General features: G+C 43.6%; 1 protein-coding gene across 5 annotated transcripts in view; it reads right to left on the bottom strand.

Moving 5' to 3' along the window:
* Positions 1 to 20,315, bottom strand: part of UHRF2 (ubiquitin like with PHD and ring finger domains 2) — a 296,656-nt gene that overhangs the window by 214,277 nt on the left and 62,064 nt on the right. For all 5 annotated transcript variants that reach the window (XM_033925831.1, XM_033925842.1, XM_033925813.1 and 2 more), the window contains exon 3: positions 15,956 to 16,218. In XM_033925831.1, coding sequence (XP_033781722.1) covers positions 15,956 to 16,218 — 263 coding nt within the window. The remainder of the gene's footprint in view (positions 1 to 15,955; positions 16,219 to 20,315) is intronic.

Below are 20,315 nucleotides of genomic sequence, written 5' to 3'. Positions count from 1 at the left end.
AGTGTAGAAAATACAACAAAACCTTCTGCCCAATGTGCGGTGGCGACCAAAAAAAGCAAGATGCTAGGAATTATTTAAAAAAGGGATGGTTAACAAGATTAAGAATGTTATAATGCCACTGTATCACTCCATGGTGCGACCCCACCTGGAGTATTGCATTCAATTCTGGTCTTATATAGCGGCACTAGAAAAGGTTCAAAGAAGAGCAACCAAGATGATAAAAGGGATGGAACTCCTCTCGTATGAAGAAATACTAAAAAGATTACGGCTCTTCAGCTTGGAAAAGAGAAGACTGAGGGGTAATATGATTTAAATCAACAAAATCTTGAGTGGGGTAGAACGGGTACAAGTGGATCGATTTTTACATTTTGGGTTTGTTTTGTTTTTAACAGTTGCATATTTTCTTTTAGTTATTTCCAGTTCTTATCCATAAGGTTTCCCTGTATATGATACACTCTTGCTATGTAATCATGACTCTTCGTTTCTTTTGTATTCATGTCTCTTCACTTCTTTTATGCCCTTTTTCATGTCATTCTTTGCACTGATTTTTCATATTTCCACATTCTCACGGTTTCTTGTTCTAGATGGCACCATGTTCCATACCCGATTGCATAGGTTTCTATGGTTCTTCCTGTGTATTCAAACTTATTATTTCACTCATTCACATGTCACCATTACACTCACATTTTCTTGCCCAGTAGATTCATTATCACACTTTAACGTAGCACATGATGTTCTCACCACTATCACATACATGATTATCTTGTCACATATCTTCACTGTCACCATTCTTACTCAATATGCATACATTCATTCATACATATTTAATTATTTATATTAGGACCCCTGAGGAAGGAGTGTTTCTTCGAAACACGGACTGTGTCGGGTCCTGGTTCACCAACCTTTGTGGATACAAACTGTTTTTTTAATTATGTTTATGATTATATCTATGCTTGTTCATTAAAGACTTGACGTCTTGTACACCATTCCTGCAGTTTTTTCTTTTGTTCTTTGACTCGATATATCACTGCAGTTCTGTTGGATTTTTTGCTTATGCTTGACTGACGGTAGAACCAGAAGATGTTTCCAAATCACCAAGCCCTTCTGGCATGAGGAAGTATAAGGAGTATCCGCAGCACTGGCACAGGTTCAAGCATCCCGAAAACTAAGAGGTGCTGCAGAATCACAGACACTGGACTCTTGGCTACTTGCCAGAGTCCAGAAACCAAGCCGGAGGCAGGCAAAGTAGGATTAACAAGTGTCCGATGAAAGTCAAAAGTCGAATCCATGACAAAACAATAGTGGGGTGGGGTGGGGTGTGTGTGTGGCGTAACCACTGCACAGGAACCCGAGGATGCCTGAAACCAGACCCGTGGTAATGGAGACGTAGCCATGTGAATGTCTCTAGGAGGAAAAATCTGAATATCCCCAACGACACCTGCGGGAGGAACGAAGAGAACTACGATCCCTTCCTGACGGCCAACGAAACTGGATTACAGAGAGCAACATAGGGCGGCGAGTACCACACCTGAGAAGAGGTCATCCCGACCTAAACTGACAAGAATCCGGCCCTTGAAAGGACGGCTGTTGAAGGAGAACCTCGAGGTAGCATCCGCATCTAAAGACAAGTCCAAAGAGACCGGCGCTCAGACTCTGCCTCAGCAGAACATGTACTAAGACTCAAAAGAGATCATAAAGGATGCCCAGCATTGCAGCCACACCAACCCGCATCAGCGGAGAATAGGCATGCACCAAAAGAGGATGTATTGCGCAGGCTGGAATGACAGGCACACGCCAGAAATGAAGTGGCCACCGCCACTTGGCTACCTGAAGACGCTAGAAAAGAATATTATGTATCAGAACAGCCTCCTGCAATCCTGAGAGACCTGAAACTTCACTCCACAGCACTAGGGAGGGCTGCGCACTGGAAACCTGCACAAAGGCAGAATCTAACTCAAGATGTTCAGACCTGCCAAAGACCAGTATTCAAGAAATAAAGTGGAGACAGCTGTAACAGATCAAAAATCGCTGTCTGGGAATCAAATTATTCTGAAACCTGTCCCAGGATCTGTGGATGGAATGGAAAAGGCACAGAATAGACTAGGACCAAAGCCTGGAAAGGGTTATTCCATGTCAAGTGATCAAGGGCTCCCTGCATGACCATCACGGATTTTGATAAAACTTTATGCACAAAGTCCCACATGTATCAAACGAACTTTGGTAAAGTTTTAGTTTCGCCTGTGGAATATTCGTGGAGATATAGCCATTTGTTTGACCCCATACTGCAATGACATACAGTACGACAGTGACATTCTGACAACTTTGAGACACTATCTCACGAGCTATGTTTCCAAAAAAACTGAAACTTAGCTACCCTGCACAACTTTTGGAGCTCTATTCAGTGCTACCAATAATAATTTTTGTCGAGCACTGAGTGAATGGCTGAATTACAGTAAACTTGGCCGAAAAAATTAGTACTCCAAAAAAAGTCAAAGTTTGACATTACTTAGCTCCCACAATAATTGAGTAATAAATGCGAAATTTGGCGCATAATGTCTCAGTACAACGTTGTTTTCAAAAGTACAATTTCAACCTCCAAGCTCTTTCCATTAGTTTACAAATTAAGTGTAAAGTTGCTAATTTGTGTAAAAAGGCCAAAAATAGGGTATTTTCAGCCTGCTTTTACAGAAAAATACCTTTCAGAAACTCTTTCCAATCAGTCTCATTAGAAAAAGCATATTTCAAAACCCCTAGAAAAGTGGGCTTCATTTTTCAACGCAGGTTAACAATGCCCGAAAAAGGGGGACAAAGTTGGGAGATGTCACCATGGCAACGGCCTACGTTTCAACTTACAATTATGTCACTTTTCACACTGTTTTTCCCTGTTTATTTTTACTCAAGCTTTGGGTACAATTATAGTGTTCTTAATTAATGATTATTCCTAAATAGAAATTGAGGTGATAATTTTGTTGCATGCAGATCACAAATTACAACTTGTTTTCTTTTTCAGATCCACATTATTATTAATTCAGTTTAAAATGGATGCCAACGAATCGACTAATAATAATCCTTTTCTGCCAGACTGTGCCATTGGGCAAAAATTGTTGTCAAAGTGTCATGACGGCACATTTTATTCTAAAAAATGTGGGCTCATTTTTTTACATAATTTGTCAACCGATGAAAAATTGCTTATCACTCGGTGCTCTGAAGTTGAACTGATGGATAAAGACCAAATCTGCCTCCACCACAAAGCAAAGTATGTCGATAAATACGAATTAAAGCAAACATCGTGTTGTAATCCATTTGAAAAGAAAAATCACATTGTTCAAAGTGGATTGTTAAAAGTCAATCTTGCCATGTCTAATGATTTTAGAAAAGTGGCAAAAATAAATATCAAGCCAGGTCAGAAACTTTGCAGTAGGTGCAAAGCCCAATACGTTTCAATGAGTGAAGCTACTGCAGCATCTTCATCTTCAGACGATTTTGATATCAGCATCTCTGATGCAGTTGATCAAAGCTTGACTGCTTTAGGAACCTCTCCATTGAAAATTTGAAGGTTAGCTAATAGAGATAAAGCCGGCTATGTGATACGAAAAATTGAACGTGTGCAGAATGTGATAGCCAAGAAGATTACATCTGCTGCTGGAGTTTCAGCTGAAGAAGTTGGGCCGTCTCGTCAGTCTGTAGAATGCAAGTTATGTGAAGATTACACTGACCTCATTGAGGAAATGAAAACGAAAATTGCAATATCCAACAGGTCAATGAAAGTTCAATTATTGACGATGGCCCCAAAAAGTTGGTCAATAAAGGAAACAGCAATGAAGTTTGGCGTTTCAGAGCGCATGGTCAGAACAGCCCAAAAAGTAAAGAAAGAGAAAGGCATTTGTTCTATACCTGATGCAAAAATTGGCAAGTCCCTTCCAAAAGAAATTGCAAATAGAGTTAAAGATTTTTACGAAGACGATGAATTCAGCAGAATATGTCCTGGCAAAAAAGATTGCATTTCAGTCCGCCTCAATGGTTTAAAAGTACAAAAGCAAAAGCGGCTGCTGTTGTGTAATTTAATTGTTACAGTACGTGGCGTACTGTAACAAATACGGAACTGAAATTGGTTTTTCCAAATTCTGTGAGCTCAGGCCAAAGTGGTGTGTAACCGTTGGTGCATCAGGTGCACACTCCGTGTGTGTCTGCACGATACATCAAAATGTAAAGTTCATGCTACAAGGCGCCAATGTCAAAGAGAACTACAAAGTTCTTATGGAAAAAACTGTGTGCGACCTAAATGTCAGGGACTGTATGCTACAACGATGTCAAAACTGCCCTGGTGAAGAAGCACTAACAGCATACCTGGAAGAAATATTCAAGGATTTAGATCCAGAAGAATCAATAGAATTTAAGCAATGGGTTCACGCTGACCGTGAAACATTAGAAACAAGCGTACTAACCATGGACAACTTTATTGAAAGACTTGCAAGCAAGATTTGGAAGTTGACAAGCCACCATTTCATTTCAAAACATCAAAGTGAATATTTGAAGATGTTGAAGACAGGCTTAAAAGAAACGGAAATGATCGTTTTGATGGATTTCGCTGAAAATTACTCATTTGTTGTACAGGATGCCGCCCAAGGCTTTCACTGGGAAAATTCACAAGCTACGGTACATCCTTTTGTTGCATATTACCTCAATGAAGTGGGCACATTGCAAGTTGTAAACTGTTGCATTATTTCTGATCATATGCAACATGATACGATATCTGTACACGTGTTTATTCAAAAGTTGATCGAATTTTTGGTAACTCAAACAAACATTACCAAAATATACTACTTCAGTGACGGCTCAGCTGCACAATATAAAAACTACAAGAACTTTGTGAATTTGTGCAATCACAGAAATGATTTCAACATTGAGGCTGAATGGAATTTTTTTGGAACTAGCCACGGAAAATCACCCTGCGATGGAGTTGGTGGAACAACTAAACGACTGGCTGCCCGGGCTAGCCTCCAAAGACCATCAACGGATCAAATATTGACGCCAAAGAATCTATTTAACTTATGTGACCAAAATATACACGGAGTTAAATACATTTATGTTCCAAAAGAAGAAATTGAAGAAAGCAAAAAGTTTCAAGAAGAAAGATGGCATGAAAGCAGCATAGTAGCCGGTACCAGAGAGCACCACCAATTTGTACCAGTCGACTCAAACTCGGTTCGTGTCAGCAAAGTTTCAAATGACACAATAAATTTTGTTGCCAAAATTTCTGATACTGCCATTCCAAATTTGAAAGTGTCTGAAATCTTTCCTGGTTGCTACGTTGCCTGTACTTACGATAATCAATGGTGGATAGGCAACGTTGTTGAAGTCTCAATTGAACAAAATGATGCATTGATAAAATTTATGCATCCTCACGGTCCAGCTCATTTGTTTTATTGGCCAGAAAGGCAAGACGTTTGTTGGGTTCCAGAGCAACACCTCATCTGCAAGCTTTGTGCCCCTTCAGTTACATCATCCGGCCGCCAATATCAATTTCCAGAAACTGCATTGAAGAAAGTGGCTCAAAAATTTAACAGAATGTTATAAAGATTGCTGGCAGTTAAAATCAAAGTGGACTTCACTTCGGCTTGGGAACCATATAAGATACCCAATTTAGGCTTGGGAACCTAGGATAAGACACCCTAATCATTGGCTTTGGAACCATAAAGATACCAACAAAAGGCTTTGGAACCTTGACAAAGAAACCAAATGCGAGGCTTGGGAACCTGGACGAAGTGGCCCACCCGTGGCTGGTATTGCACAGCTATCGGGCGTGACCCCTATGGCGATGGGGTTGCCAGTTCAAACTCTTGAACTGGTAGTGACAATGTCACCATGGACCAACGCAATAGAGAAGTAGTAATACTACGTCAATACAAAACTGTAACTTTAAAAATGACAGAACTATGTTGAAATAGAGGTTGTTGCCGTGGCAACGTCTCCCAACTTTGTCCCCCTTTTTCAGCCATTGTTAACCTGCGTTGAAAAATGAAGTCCACTTTTCTAGGGGGTTTGAAATATGCTCTTTCTAATGAGACTGATTTGAAAGAGTTTCTAAAAGGTATTTTTCTGTAAAAGCAGGCTGAAAATACCCTATTTTTGGCCTTTTTACACAAATTAGCAACTTTACACTTAATTTGTAAACTAATGGAAAGAGCTTGGAGGTTGAAATTGTACTTTTGAAAACAACGTTGTACTGAGACATTATGCGCCAAATTTCGCATTTATTACTCAATTATTGTGGGAGCTAAGTAATGTCAAACTTTGACTTTTTTTGGAGCACTAATTTTTTCGGCCAAGTTTACTGTAATTCAGGCATTCAATCAGTGCTCAGCAAAAATTGTTATTGGTAGCAATGAACAGAGCTCAAAAAGTTGTGCAGGGTAGCTAAGTTTCAGTTTTTTTGGAAACACAGCTCGGGAGATATTGTGTCTCAAAGTTGTCAGAATGTCATTGTCATACTGTATTTCATTGTGGTATGAGGTCAAACAAATGGCTATATCTCCACAAATATTCCACAGGCGAAACTAAAACTTTACCAAAGTTCGTTTGAGACATGGTGGACTCTGCATATGAAGTTTCATCAAAATCCGTGATGGTCATGCAGGGCACTTTCCAAGAATCTGATCACTTGACATGGAATGACCCAAAAGTGAAAAACCCAAATGGAGCTCTTTCAGAACATCAGCCGTAAATAGGCAGACAGACGCCCGCTGAAAATGCAAAGAAGGATCAGAACCTCCAAATCCAGACACTCAAGGAGGCCAGTCTCGGCAAAGGCATCAGCTGGATCCAAATTAAATACAGTGGCAGGAGACAGAAGAAACAGAAAATCTGCATGGCAACTATTGCAATCAAAATCTGGCACAGGCAGACAACACAGCTCCCTAAAAGAAGTTATGCCACAGACGCCATTGACCAAAAAAGCCCCAACACACCTGCATCAAATGAGCAGGATTTGAGGAAACGTGATTCAGAGGAGCTGAATAAAATCCAGTGATAAGGCCCACTCTGCAACCATGGCAGGACACTGTTGAGGTACATGTGGTGCATCAAAAGTATCTCCAGACTCGGAACGCAGGCAAATTATACCAGACTCCAGAATGGCCCCTGGGTGAGATTTTCTTCGGAAGGCATGGACCCAGTCCAAGAGGACATGTAGGAGGCAAAGTCTGAAGCTCGCACCCCCTCCCCCTCCGTGTTACAGCACGCATTCCAAATTTGCTGATCCAGTGTCCATCCAGTGCAATCAATATCCAAATCTAATAGATTAGGGGCTGGGGAGTCCATCCCAAATGATTCTGAGTCAAATTGAGGAGTTTTTGAGGTAGAATTTAAAGTTAGGAAAAAAAGCTCAATTGTAAAATCCAAGATGGCAGCTGTCACGAATTTGCACCAAAAACAGCAAAAATAAATAAAATCCAAAAATAAAAAATAGCGATTTGGGGTCTGGAGAGGTGGCAGACCTGAACCCTACCCAAGGAAACTGTGATAAACTGTGATTTACAAGCTACCCCCCAAAGTTCCCATTGGAAATAATGGAGGTACTCAGAGTGTCTTTAGTGCCTTTGTCTGTCAGCATTTTTAAAACAGCTCAGTGGAGAAAAAGGACTTTCTGCCTCAGAAACAGCTCCAAATTCACTTGAATTGAAGAACTTCGGACTGCCAGCTGGCCAGAGACAGATTACACTCTCCGCCCCCACAGATCCTCTGCCACGCGGTCAGGGGTGGGAAAGGCAGTCTGTGCCTTGAAACCCAGTTGGGTTTCTGTCCAAACGCATTCAGCCTGTGCTTTAAACCTGTGACTGTGGGGTCACCGGCCAGCAAACTCCATGGGAGGCATCCCAGGTATTTCCAGAAGATGGCACACAGCAGGCTAGCTTCACAGATCCACCAGAGTTTCTCTGTGAAGCTGTTGTCTGGCTCCTCAGGACTGCATCCTTTTCTCTGACAACGGACCACCGGGGAGGGGTCTCAAGGCACTGAAGCCCCCAAGAAACCAAGTTTACGCAAAAAAATAAGAAACAGAAGCAGAGCAACAGCAAAAGACTTCTGTTCAGACTGCTTGCAGAAATTGAAACGGATTCTATCACTAGGGGGAGTACAACATGTGTTCTGAAAAGATTTATATTTCTGTAACACCCGGACTGCAGGCTGAGATTGAACACCTAGCGCAGGGGTCTGCAACCTTTAAGACATAAAGAGCCACTTGGACCCGTTTTCGAAAAGAAAAAAAAAACTTGGAGCCGCAAAACCATTATAAAACAAATCTAACACTGCATATATTGTTTCTTATCTTAATGCTATATACAGGATCACTAAATTGAAAATAAAATCATTTTTCCTACCTTTGCTATTTGGTGATTTCATGAGTCTCTGGTTGCACTTTCTTCTTCTGACTGTGCATCCAATCTTTCTTCCTTTCTTTCAGCCTCCTGTATGTTTCCTCTCCTCCAGACTAGAGGTCTGCACGGGAACGGGGATCGCGGGGATCCCGCGGGTCCCGCGGGGATCCCGCGGGTTCCCCCCCTGGCCCACGGGACTCCCACGGGGACGCCCCCTGGCCCACGGGACTCCCACGGGGATGCCCCCCTGACCCACGGGACTCCCACGGGGACGCCCCCTTGCCCACGGGACTCCCACGGGGATGAAAACAACCTACCTAAATTCTGGCGATGCAGCTTACAAGTCTGGCGTCGCGTCGGGAAATAGCCATGTTGAGCAGTGAGCTCAGCACGTACACAGATGAAAGCCTTGCTTGCTGATTGGTCCGGTGGCCCCGCCCCACCGTGCCGCCGGACCAATCAGCAAGCAAGGCTTTCATCTGTGTACGTGCTGAGCTCACTGCTCAGCATGGCTATTTCCCGACGCGGGCATTAGGCTGTTTTTTGTCATTTCGGGTGGGGGATGGCAGCGGCAGCAGCAGCCTGAAAAAGAAATCATCCTGGCCGGGTTCGGTGTCATGCTCCGGAGCTTCTACAGCCTTCCTATCTCCCTCTCCCTTCTACCTGCGGCTCTCTTCGGCAACTCAGCAGCAGCTTCTGACGTCGGGGCCTACCCTCTGCGAGTCCCGCTTGTTTCAACTTCCTTTTTCCACAAAGGTGGGACTCGTAGAGGGAAGGCCTCGATGTCGGCAGCTTGTCTTGATCACCGCTGCTGACGAGTTGCTGAAGAGAGCCGCGGAGCAGGGGGGTGTTGCCAGGTGCAGGTAGAAGGGAGAGGGCCAGATGCAGGACTCGTGGGTGAGGGAGGAGAAGAGAGAGGGGAGAGAAACAAAAGGAAATATTTCATACTGGGCTGGGCCGGAGTGGAGAGAGGGTGGAAAGATTCTGGCTACAGGGTGCATTAACAAAGGAAAAGGGGGGAAAGCTGAAAATGGAGATAGTGACACAAAGAAGAGAAAGGGTAAGCAGGACCTTCTGAATAAGGATAGAGATACAGAGGGGACATGAAGAGGAGGTGAAATAGAGACATAGAAGTAATGCTGAAAAAGTGTGTGTGGGGGGGGGGGAGATAAAGACATTGAAAGGGCAAATGGTGAATATGGGGTAAAGACAAGGACAGAGACAAATGAAGATTCTGAAAAAGTGGTGAGATACGGATATAGGTGAGATGGACACAAAGAAGGGTGATGCTGGAAAATAGGTGGAATGGTAATTCTAACAGACACAGAAGGGAAATGCTGGATCAAGGAGAGATGGGGCTCAGGCTGGATGGAATGAGGAGAAATGCCTTGTTGGCCCGGAACTTCCTCTCCTACGTCAGAATTGACGTCAGGGAGCGGAATGCTGGTCAGCGCGACGCTTCTGCAGGGAAAGCTTGGGACGGCGGTGGCTTAGGGGCTATTCTCCGATGGCTGTGGCAGCAAACCGAGTGGCTTGGGGGAGGGCACGGAGAAAGAAAGAAAGGGGGCAGACAGAGAGACAGAAAGAAGGGGGAACAGGGAGACAGAAAGAAAAAGTTGGGGGAGAGAATGAGGTCTGGAGGAGAGGAAACATACAGGAGGCTGAAAGAAAGGAAGAAAGATTGGATGCACAGTCAGAAGAAGAAAGTGCAACCAGAGACTCATGAAATCACCAAACAGCAAAGGTAGGAAAAATGATTTTATTTTCAATTTAGTGATCAAAATGTGTCTGTTTTGAGAATTTATATCTGCTGTCTATATTTTGCACTATGGCTCCCTTTTACTAAACCGCAATATTGTTTTTTAGCGCAGGGAGCCTATGAGCATTGAGAGCAGCGCGAGGCATTCAGCGTAACTCCCTGTGCTAAAACCTACTATTGTGGTTTAGTAAAAAGGGAGGGGGTGTATTTGTCTATTTTTGTATTTTGTTACCGAGGTGACATTGCATAGAGTCATCTGCCTTGGGAAATGTATATGGCAGATATCTTTATTTTGTGTTCAAAAGAAAAGGAAATGCATTTCTGGTTTTATTTCTACAGTGTTGAAGTACTTGTTGGCCCTTGCTGTGACTGGTGGGGATCCCCAAGCACCGCCAGCAGAGGACCTCCTCTAGAGATGGTCAGAACTCCCCTCCACCAAGCGCAGCAGTCGCTGGCAGCATCCATGAGCCACTGAGGTGCCAGCATCTGTGACTCAGGGACGCTACTGCTGCCTGCCAAGCTTGGCAAAAGGGACCCCAGGCCAACTGCAAAGGAAGTCCTCAGCTGACAGTTTGTGGGTTCTCATCAGCTGAGTATTTATATTTTATATTTACATTAGAGGTTCTGGTAGAAACCCATTTACAAAGTATGTATTCTTCCCAATTAATATTTCCAAATTAATAGTCTCTTTGCTTATTTGTAAATGGATCTCTACCAGAGCCTTTAATTCAGTAGCATAATTAAATAAAATAACTATTTCTGAAGTTTATAGGGAAGGATGGTGACGGAGGGGATTCCTCGCGGGGACGGGTGGGGACGGAGGGGATTCCTCGCGGGGACGGGTGGGGACGGAGGGGATTCCTCGCGGGGACGGGTGGGGACGGAGGGATTCCTCACGGGGACGGGTGGGGACGGAGGGATTCCTCACGGGGACGGGTGGGGATGGGTGGGATTTTGGCGGGGACGGGTGGGGACGGGTGGGATTTCTGTCCCCGCGCAACTCTCTACTCCAGACCTCATTCTCTCCCCCAACTTTTTCTTTCTGTCTCCCTGTTCCCCCTTCTTTCTGTCTCCGTGCCGTCCCCCAAGCCACTCGGTTTGCTGCCACCGCAATCGGGGAACAGCCCCCAAGCCACCACCGTCCCAAGCTTTCCCTGCAGAAGTGTTGCGCTGACCAGCATTCCGCTCCCTGACGTCAATTCTGACATAGGAGAGGAAGTTCCGGGCCAACAAGGCATTTCTCCTCATTCCATCCAGCCTGAGCCCCATCTCTCCTTGATCCAGCATTTCCCTTCTGTGTCTGTCAGAATTACCATTCCACCTATTTTCCAGCATCACCCTTCTTTGTGTCCATCTCACCTATATCCCTATCTCACCACTTTTTCAGAATCTTCATTTGTCTCTGTCCTTGTCTTTACCCCATGTTCACCATTTGCCCTTTCAATGTCTTTATCTCCCCCCCCCACACACTTTTTCAGCATTACTTCTATGTCTCTATTTCACCTCCTCTTCATGTCCCCTCTGTATCTCTATCCTTATTCAGTAGGTCCTGCTTACTCTTTCTCTTCTTTGTGTCACTATCTCCATTTTCAGCTTTCCTCCCTTTTCCTTTGTTAATGCACCCTATAGCCAGAATCTTTCCACCCTCCCTCCACTCCGGCCCAGCCCAGTATGAAATATTTCCTTTTGTTTCCCTCCCCTCTCTCTTTCTCTCTCTTCTGCTCCCCCACCCACGAGTCCTGCATCTGGCCCTCTCCCTTCTACCTGCACCTGGCAAAACCCCCCTGTTCCGCGGCTCTCTTAAGCAACTCGTCAGCAGCGGTGATCAAGACAAGCTGCCGACATCGAGGCCTTCCCTCTACGAGTCCCGCCTTTGTGGAAAAAGGAAGTTGAAACAAGCGGGACTCGCAGAGGGTAGGCCCCGACGTCAGAAGCTTGTGTCGATTGCTGCTGCTGAGTTGCCGAAGAGAGAGGCGGAGCAGGGGATGTGGCCGGAAGCAGGTAGAAGGGAGAGGGAGATAGGAAGGCTGTAGGTCTCCGGAGCATGACACCGACCCCGGCCAGGATGATTTCTTTTTCAGACGTGCACCTTACAAGTCCGGCGTCGCGGCGGGAAATAGCCAAGCCATGCTGAGCAGTGAGCTCAGCACTACACAGATGAAAGCCTTGCTTGCTGATTGGTCCGGCGGCACGGCGGGGCGGGGCCGCCGGACCAATCAACAAGCAAGGCTTTCATCTGTGTATGTGCTGAGCTCACTGCTCAGCATGGCTATTTCCCGCCGCGACGCCGGACGTGTAACTGCATGCCTGCGTGACACACTACCGGAGCCGCAGCAAAGGTGGAAAAGAGCCGCATGCGGCTCTGGAGCCGCAGGTTGCCGACCCCCGACCTAGCGTATGGAATTTGGAAGGGATGTAACAAAATTTTTGTTGGCATATGTTTCCAAATGAGTCAGCCTCATTTCATCTTGGCCACAACATCTTTAGAGTCAGCAGCTATCTGAGAGCCAGGGCCCTGCAACAAATTTTCAGTACATGATACAGTGAAACATTTTCCACCTCAAGGGTAATAAATGACTAGACTTTGCTGCAGGTCCAACTGGAAATGCAATTGCTTTGGGCACAGAAACCTCACACAAGCAGGCAATTGAGAGGACTGTCCCATCAATGCAGTGATAGAAGACTATACCCTAAACTACCATACCAGTCTTTTGGTCGAGTTGGAAGCAAAGATGGGATACCCCAGAGATTAATAAAGAAGCTACCCCAATCATGGTACCCAACTGATTTGCTTCTCAAACGACTACTATTGAATGTCGGTCCACAGGCCTTGGACACTGCTTAAATCAGACTTCTGCACTGTCTTTCCTTTATTCTTACTACTACTTATTTCTATAGCACTGCTAGACATAAGCAGTGCTGTACATTAAAACATTCAAGAGAGTCCCTGTTCAGCAGAGCTCACAGGACAAGTAAGGGGTTAGGGAGTCTCTCAGGCATGGGTACTTTTACAAGCAAATGGGGGTTAGGAGTTAAAAGCAACCTCGAAGAAGTGGATTTTTAGCCTGGATTTGAATACTGCCAGGGACGAAGTTTGACGTACTGACTCAGGCAGTCTGTTCCAGGCATATGGTGCAGCAAAAGAGAAGGAATGTAGGCTGGAGTTGGCAGTAGAAGAGAAGAGTACAAATAAGAGAGACTTGCCCGATGAACGGCGTTTCCAGGGAGGAATATAGGGAGAGATAAGAGACAATAGATATTGAGAAGCTACAGACTGAATGAAGTAATTCAATAAGAGGAGTTTGAACTGCATGCGGAAATGGATAGAGAGCCAATGAAGTGACATGAGAGGAGTGATGTTAGCAGAATATAAGTCATGCAGCAGAATGCTTAACGGATTGGAAATAGTTATGTGAAAGACCAGTGAGAAGCAAGTTGCGGTAGTCTAGGCGAGAGATGCCAAGGGTGTGCATAAGGGTTTTGGTAGTATGCTCAGAGAGGAAGGGACAGGTTTTGGAGATACTATAAAGAGTTGGATCTGTGCAAAAAAAGAGAGAAAGCAGTCGAAGATGACCCCATGGTTGCGAACTGACAAGACAGGGAGGATAAGAGTGTTATCCACAGAGATAGAGAGCGTGGGGAAAGGAAAAGTAGGTTTACATGGAAGGATAAATATCTCAGTCTTGGTCATGTTCAGTTTTAAGTTGCTGCCTGGAGGTCCCACTGCAATGTTGGACAGGCAAGCTGACTTGGACCTAGATTCCTTTAGAGATTTCTGGTGTAGAGAGATAGATCTGGTAGTCATCAACATAGCGGCGATACTAAAAACCATAGGAGATCAGAGTACCAAGGGAATGAGTATAGATAGAGAAAAGAAGAGGTCCCAGGATAGAACCGTGGGGCACCCCAATTGATAATGGGATAGCAGTGGAGCAGTGATGTGAGAGATAAGAAGAGAACCAAAATCCACTAAAATCCAAGTGAAGACAGGGTATTAAGGAGAAGGTGGTGGTCTAAAGTGTCAAAAGCAGCAGATAAATCAAGAAGTATGAGGATTGAGGCCTTTCAATCTTATTCCTTTCCACTGCCAGCAGAGTTCCCATACCCCACAGCCACTGAAGGAACACATTACAGCGGTAATATTCTTAAATACCTCTTGGTAGGTCTTGATGATGTCAGAGAGGTATGAAGGTAGTTTGAAAAATTTGATAAAAAAGCAAGTTAAACAACAGTCTCCATCAAGGACTATACACTTAGTCCAGAGAGTTTCCAGTTGTTGTTTTTTGTATTGTAGGAAAAATAGCTTACAAAAAACTTGGAAACTCACTGGACTAACCCCCTCTTTTACGAAACTGCGATAGTAGTTTCTAGCGCGGGGAGCCATGCTGAATGTCTCGCACTGCTCCCGACGTTCATAGGAACTCCCCGCGCTAGAAACTGCTATCGCAGTGTATAGCCCTCGATGGAGAGTACGTTAATTTGCTTTTTTACCAAACTTTTCAAACCACCCTGGTACAATATTGAAAAATCCTTCACTGATTTTGATGACCAAAGCGTCATTCAACCTTAACTTTTTATTTAAAGTAATAAAGAATCAATTAAAAGGTGTCCATACTCTTATACATGCCATATTCACTATTTTATTATTTTCAATTTGTTAAAACTGGAAAATAATTAAGAATTGTCCATTAAAACATATAGCAAAATGGTGCGTTTATTTTTGTTCCATGTACAGGCTGCATCAGCTTCTATTCACTTAAGGATTCATTGAAGTATACAGTTCAGCTAGGGAGATGCCTAAACTCTGACCACAACTGTATTCTTGACTTCCCACATTCTGAGATCTTTAATTCTATTCCCATATACTTTATGAAGATGTTCATTGTAGCCATTATTATTTCTGAGTTTTAACTGATTTCCTCCTTAGTAGAGCAACAGAAGAGGCAAGTGAGTGTCCGATTCCCAACCTGCAAAGTTTATTGTACAACAATTCCACAAAAGTCCATGGAAATATCATAAACAGTTCATAAGTACATAAGAATCCAAGCACTTTGGAACTGTTTGAGATATTTCCATGGACTTTTGTAAACATTATTGCAGGTTGGAAATAGACATCTCACTTGCCTCTTCTGTTGCTTTGAGGCAAGATTCTTTCTTTTTTCTGTTGGTTTTGTTTCCACCTTAGTAAAACATCTGAGCACAATTTTAGGCATTACTATTCATGGCTAACTTCTCATGATCCCCATTTCTTTCAGAATTTATTATAAAAATCACCTTGTTTGCCTTCAAACTTTCCACAGGCTGCTTCTACATCCCTCTGATACCATGAATGCATTGCACTCCTTTATGCCCAGCACTCTGCCCCAAAACTAAACTACTCCTAAGACATGGTATGTATCTTTTATAGATGTTAAGAACTTTTGGGATCCAGAAGAAATATTTCCTGATTTTTATAATTTGGCCATAATTGCTTCTTCTTGACTTCTCCTTCATAGAACAAGAATAAAAGTCAAAGCACCAAACTGTTACAATTCTTTGAACTTCAGAAAAACAAGAATTATTTCATATGTACTTTGTGCATCACAAGTCAAAAGTCTTCCTTTCTCTACCAGGATATTTATCATATCCTACTAACCTGAAAAAGTGCTTGTTTTTACAAAAAAATGAGAGGGTCAGGGGAAGAATTAAAAATCAAGTTTCCCGGATTGTAACTTTAAACTTGCTTAATAAAAAGTTTGTTCCATTTATGGATCCAGTTTCTCCTGCAGAAAAATTTGCTTATACAAACCAAACAAACCCATAAGACATCTGATGCACTTACTCATCATATTTGATACGATAAATAGCATCTTCGCCACTTTCCACACAATCTGAGTAAGAAGTAGAAGGTACATTGTCCAAATTATTTGAAATCTCTCTAGAATGATCCAGGCTTAAATTTCCATTAGTCCTTCTGTATGTATTGACACTTTTTGTTTGTGCTTTACCATTCTTGTGTCCCTTTGTTGCTCGTACAACATTTTCTATGTGTGCTTCAAACCAGGATCCAATGCTGACATCACGAGCATCAACCAATTCATTTATCTGGAAAAAAAAACATTTCAACCATAAAGCTGTAGAAAGAATTATTTTTGAAACAGAGCTTTTAATATGTCATAATTACAGACAGTTCAGTACACAGAGTTCCAAAGAACCAATAAGAAAATTAATCACTTTTCATTTATGGCAATACAATCAAGTAGTGATAATTAATTTTATTTATAATTAATATTATTTATTATTATCTACTGTGTACTAACTACTGTTCCCATCTCTTTCAGATTGTTTATCAAGCAGTTTTCTTTTTTGACTAAAATTTTACTCCTTTCCCACGAGCCAGGCTAAATTCTTCGATGACAGAAAATCAGCCATTAGAGCCTCAAACTCTCTCTCCTAAAAGCATCCTTTGAAGTGGTAGTGCAGGACCTCTTTGGTATCTGCAGAATCAGCTCTCCCAGAACACAGCTATACTGACCTATAAGAGTGGCAGTGATTGGCTGGCCCGGAACTTCCTCTCTGATGTCGGGTGGGGAAGGCTGGTTGGCCCAGCGCGTCAGCGTCCTCTTTACGGGGTCGGGAAATAGATAGAACACGAAGGCAATGCGAGTCTATCACAGAGCCCAGGATGGGCTCTGCGATTGACTTTTTGCGCACCCCTGTTCTACATAATTGGGTTTTATTTATCACTTCCTATCAGCAGGTGGAGGAAGAAAAAAAATGAATTCTGCCAGTGACATCACCAGCACAAGCAGAGGTGCTCCCTGGATCAATCCAATATGCATATGCCCAAGCAGTGGACCGTCCCTTTGTACTGTATCCATGCCTTATTAACCCACTGCAGCTGCAATGATAATTATCAAATGAGAAACACCACAGTGTCACTTGCTACCCTGCATATACCAGGATATAGGCATACTACAGGAATCCGTATGACTGCCAATCACAAATTTTTTTTATTTTTTTTTAAAGTGCTGAAATGGAAGCAGAGAGCACACCCAGAACCCCGGGCCAAGGTTGTCCAACGGCAGGATTACAGATCGGTGTCGCTGAGTAAAGAAAATAAAGTTATCCAGTAAGACATACAGCAATTTCTCCTTTCTTAGCATTAGCTCCACCATCCTGCACAAATGGGATGTTCCAAAGCAGTCTATTGGGCAGCAGAAGACAAAGATCCTCCTTCCCACATCACAGCTCTGCCAAAGTCCGAGCAGATTCTGGGCAACAAATCCAGCTTCTATTGCTTAGTAAAGGAATAGTACGATGACCAAATTTGCCATCCTGCAAAAATGTCCTCAGGGGACACTGCCCAATCCTCCTCCCAGGCAGTAACATGAGCCCTAGTAGAGTGGGTTATCAGCCTTTGAGGCACCAAATCAGTCTTGCCAGTGTAGGTTAATTCAATAGCTATATTGATCAACTTTGCAATAGAGGGCTAGAGGCTGTATGGCTATTCTAAGGGCCTTGGAAATGGACAGAGTCAAAATTCATTCATCTCGCTCAGGTAACAGAGCAACATCCTCCGGACCTCTAGCTCATGCAGCTTCCAATCTCCAGGAGTTGAACCTTCCATCAAAAAGGAAGGCAAGCAGACCTCCTGATTAACATGGAACAGAGACACCACTTTCAGCAGAAAGGATGGGAGTCCTCCATGAACAACAGATATGGTTTCTAGCAAAATAGTGCCTGTAGCATGGAGATTCTACGAGCAGAGGCAATAACGACCAGAAGTACTGCTCACACAGTATGATCCTTGGTGGAAACAGAGTGCAGATGCCCAAATGGAGCCTTGGACTGCACCCAGAATACCAGATTAAAGAGAGAAGGGAGAAGACTCTGAAGGAGATGGGTGCCAGACCAATGAGGGAGGGGTGGAGGGAGAGATGGAAGGGAGAGGCACAATAACACAGCTGATGCCATATGGAAGAGGCAGAGAGAAGGCAGACAGTGGATGGAAGGAATAGAATGACAAGAAGAGGAGGAGGAAAGCAGAAATCAGACAACAAAGGTAGAAAAAGAATTTATTTTCTTTGCTTTAGGATAAAGTAGTATGTTAGTTGTGTTGATAAACATTTATAAATGACAATTGTACAGAAAATAAGTTCTGTATAAAACTATTCAAGGCTTGTGTGGATGGGATCAGATGGTTTGCGAGGACAGGGACCGAGCTCGTGGGGACGGGACGGGGACAGAGCTCAAGGGGACCGGGGGATAAATTTTTTCCCTGTGTCATTCTCTACATTTAACCCTACTCCATTTTTCTGTCTTTTAACCAGTTCATAAATACCTCCTATCCCAAGGCTTTCTAATTTCCTTAGAAGTCTTTCAGGGGGTACTTTGTCAAATGTCTTTTGAAAATCCAAATACACAATATCGACCTGCTCACCTTTATCCACATATTTTATTCACCACTTTGGTGAGGCCAGATTTCCCTTGACTAAATCCATGATGGCTACGGTGGTCCATAAGACTATAGTAAAATATTCAGCTTTATCAGAACATACTTCCTTAAGTCTGATTATGTTCTACCTCATGTAAATAAGGTATGGCAAAAATCTGAAGTAGTTTGGGACAAATTTAGAGGTTGCTCATGGCCCTACAATATCCTCATAATGTGGCTGGCTATTCTTAACAATATGGTAAAAAGGGGATGGGACCTGATATACCACTTTTTCTGTATGTGGTAATGTGTTTGGAAAATGTTACTTAATATTGGTTGGATACTATATAGCTAGTCTTTGAAGCTGTTATTGACAACAGTTTTTTGAATAATGTCTTTATTAAAGCTTTCACATAGTCATGACATAAGAACTGGGCACGTCAGAAAAGAATAACAAGGTAATCCAAAACTGTGCAATAATGAGTCACAGCACATCTAGGACCCAGTCCCAGGCAAGCCATTTTACCCCCTGAAAATTAAAAAAAAACAACCTCTCCAAGCCCAAGAGGGGATGGAAAGGAAAGAAAAGAAGATAAAAGGAAGGATATCCACACCAATCACACAACAGTCATACCACATACACTCCCCCTATCCCGACACCCCCCCCCCACCCAAGAGGTTTGCAGCAGAACCCTACTGGAATCCAGGCGAGGAGAGCATTCAGTTTGCTCAAACTCCAGATGCCTCTGACAAGGCTTGCCATCACAGGCATTGCTACCAAAGCCAAATATATCTTAATCGTGCCGGAGTGTGTCCCTTTCCCCTCTCCACTGAGAGTTCAAATTTAGCGGTTTGCACCATAAGATGTGGCCAGATAGTGACTGAGGGACTGTCCTTGTCTACCCAACACATCAAAATGGTCTTCATCACCCACAAAAAGGCAATGGCCAAGAACCGGCAGTCAGACTCAGGAACACCAGCATCCAGTAAGAGACACTGGTCCCCCAATAATAGTGACTTATAGTATGCCCTATGTAACAATTTAAAATGAGTTTCCCACAATTCAGCCACTTTAAAAAATCCCAAACGCACCTGAAATATATCTTGAAGGTATGCAACCTCCATTGGGTGGTGTAAATCAAGTTCCCAGCTCAGAGCCACCTGAGACATGCCAGTCACATCCACCAATTCTTTAATTATCTTGTACCACCTGGAAAGTGTATTCATGACTGTGGGTAAGATAAAGAAATAATTATCCAATTTAGTCCCCGCCGCCTGCACACCCCATTCCCTCCTCACTTGGGTATAATAGTGGTGAGCTTGCTGATATGCCCAAAAATGATGACCCGGGATTTCCCATGCAGCCCTCAGCACAGCAAAGGAAGGAAATTATCTGCCCCCACAGGGCGAGGATATGATGAAGGGTCCGACAGCCCCGCCATTCCCAAAGCGGGACGTCCCCACCCCTGGTTGGAACTCCGGGTTCCCAATCAATCCCAGTAGAGGGGACACTCGCTCCATCCAGCACTGCCTCTGGCGCCACTATGCCCAGGCCACTCGAAAAGGTTTTAAGAAAGGAAGATAGCGCTTACAATCCGAGGACGAGCCAGCCGACACATGAAGAAGGTTAACAAAACTAAAGGGGTGACACCAGGCTTTGAGGAGAACCAAAGGAAGATTTGTGGACTCCTCGCAGCAACATTGTAGTAGCAAAGGTCCAGCACGTTGAGGCCCCCCAATTCCCTATCCAGAACAGTTTGTTATA

Source organism: Geotrypetes seraphini, chromosome 1 (assembly GCF_902459505.1).
Source record: "Geotrypetes seraphini chromosome 1, aGeoSer1.1, whole genome shotgun sequence".
Classification (NCBI taxonomy): domain Eukaryota; kingdom Metazoa; phylum Chordata; class Amphibia; order Gymnophiona; family Dermophiidae; genus Geotrypetes; species Geotrypetes seraphini.
Note: the sequence above shows the minus strand (reverse complement) of the source record. Positions and strands in the feature narration are given on the sequence as shown.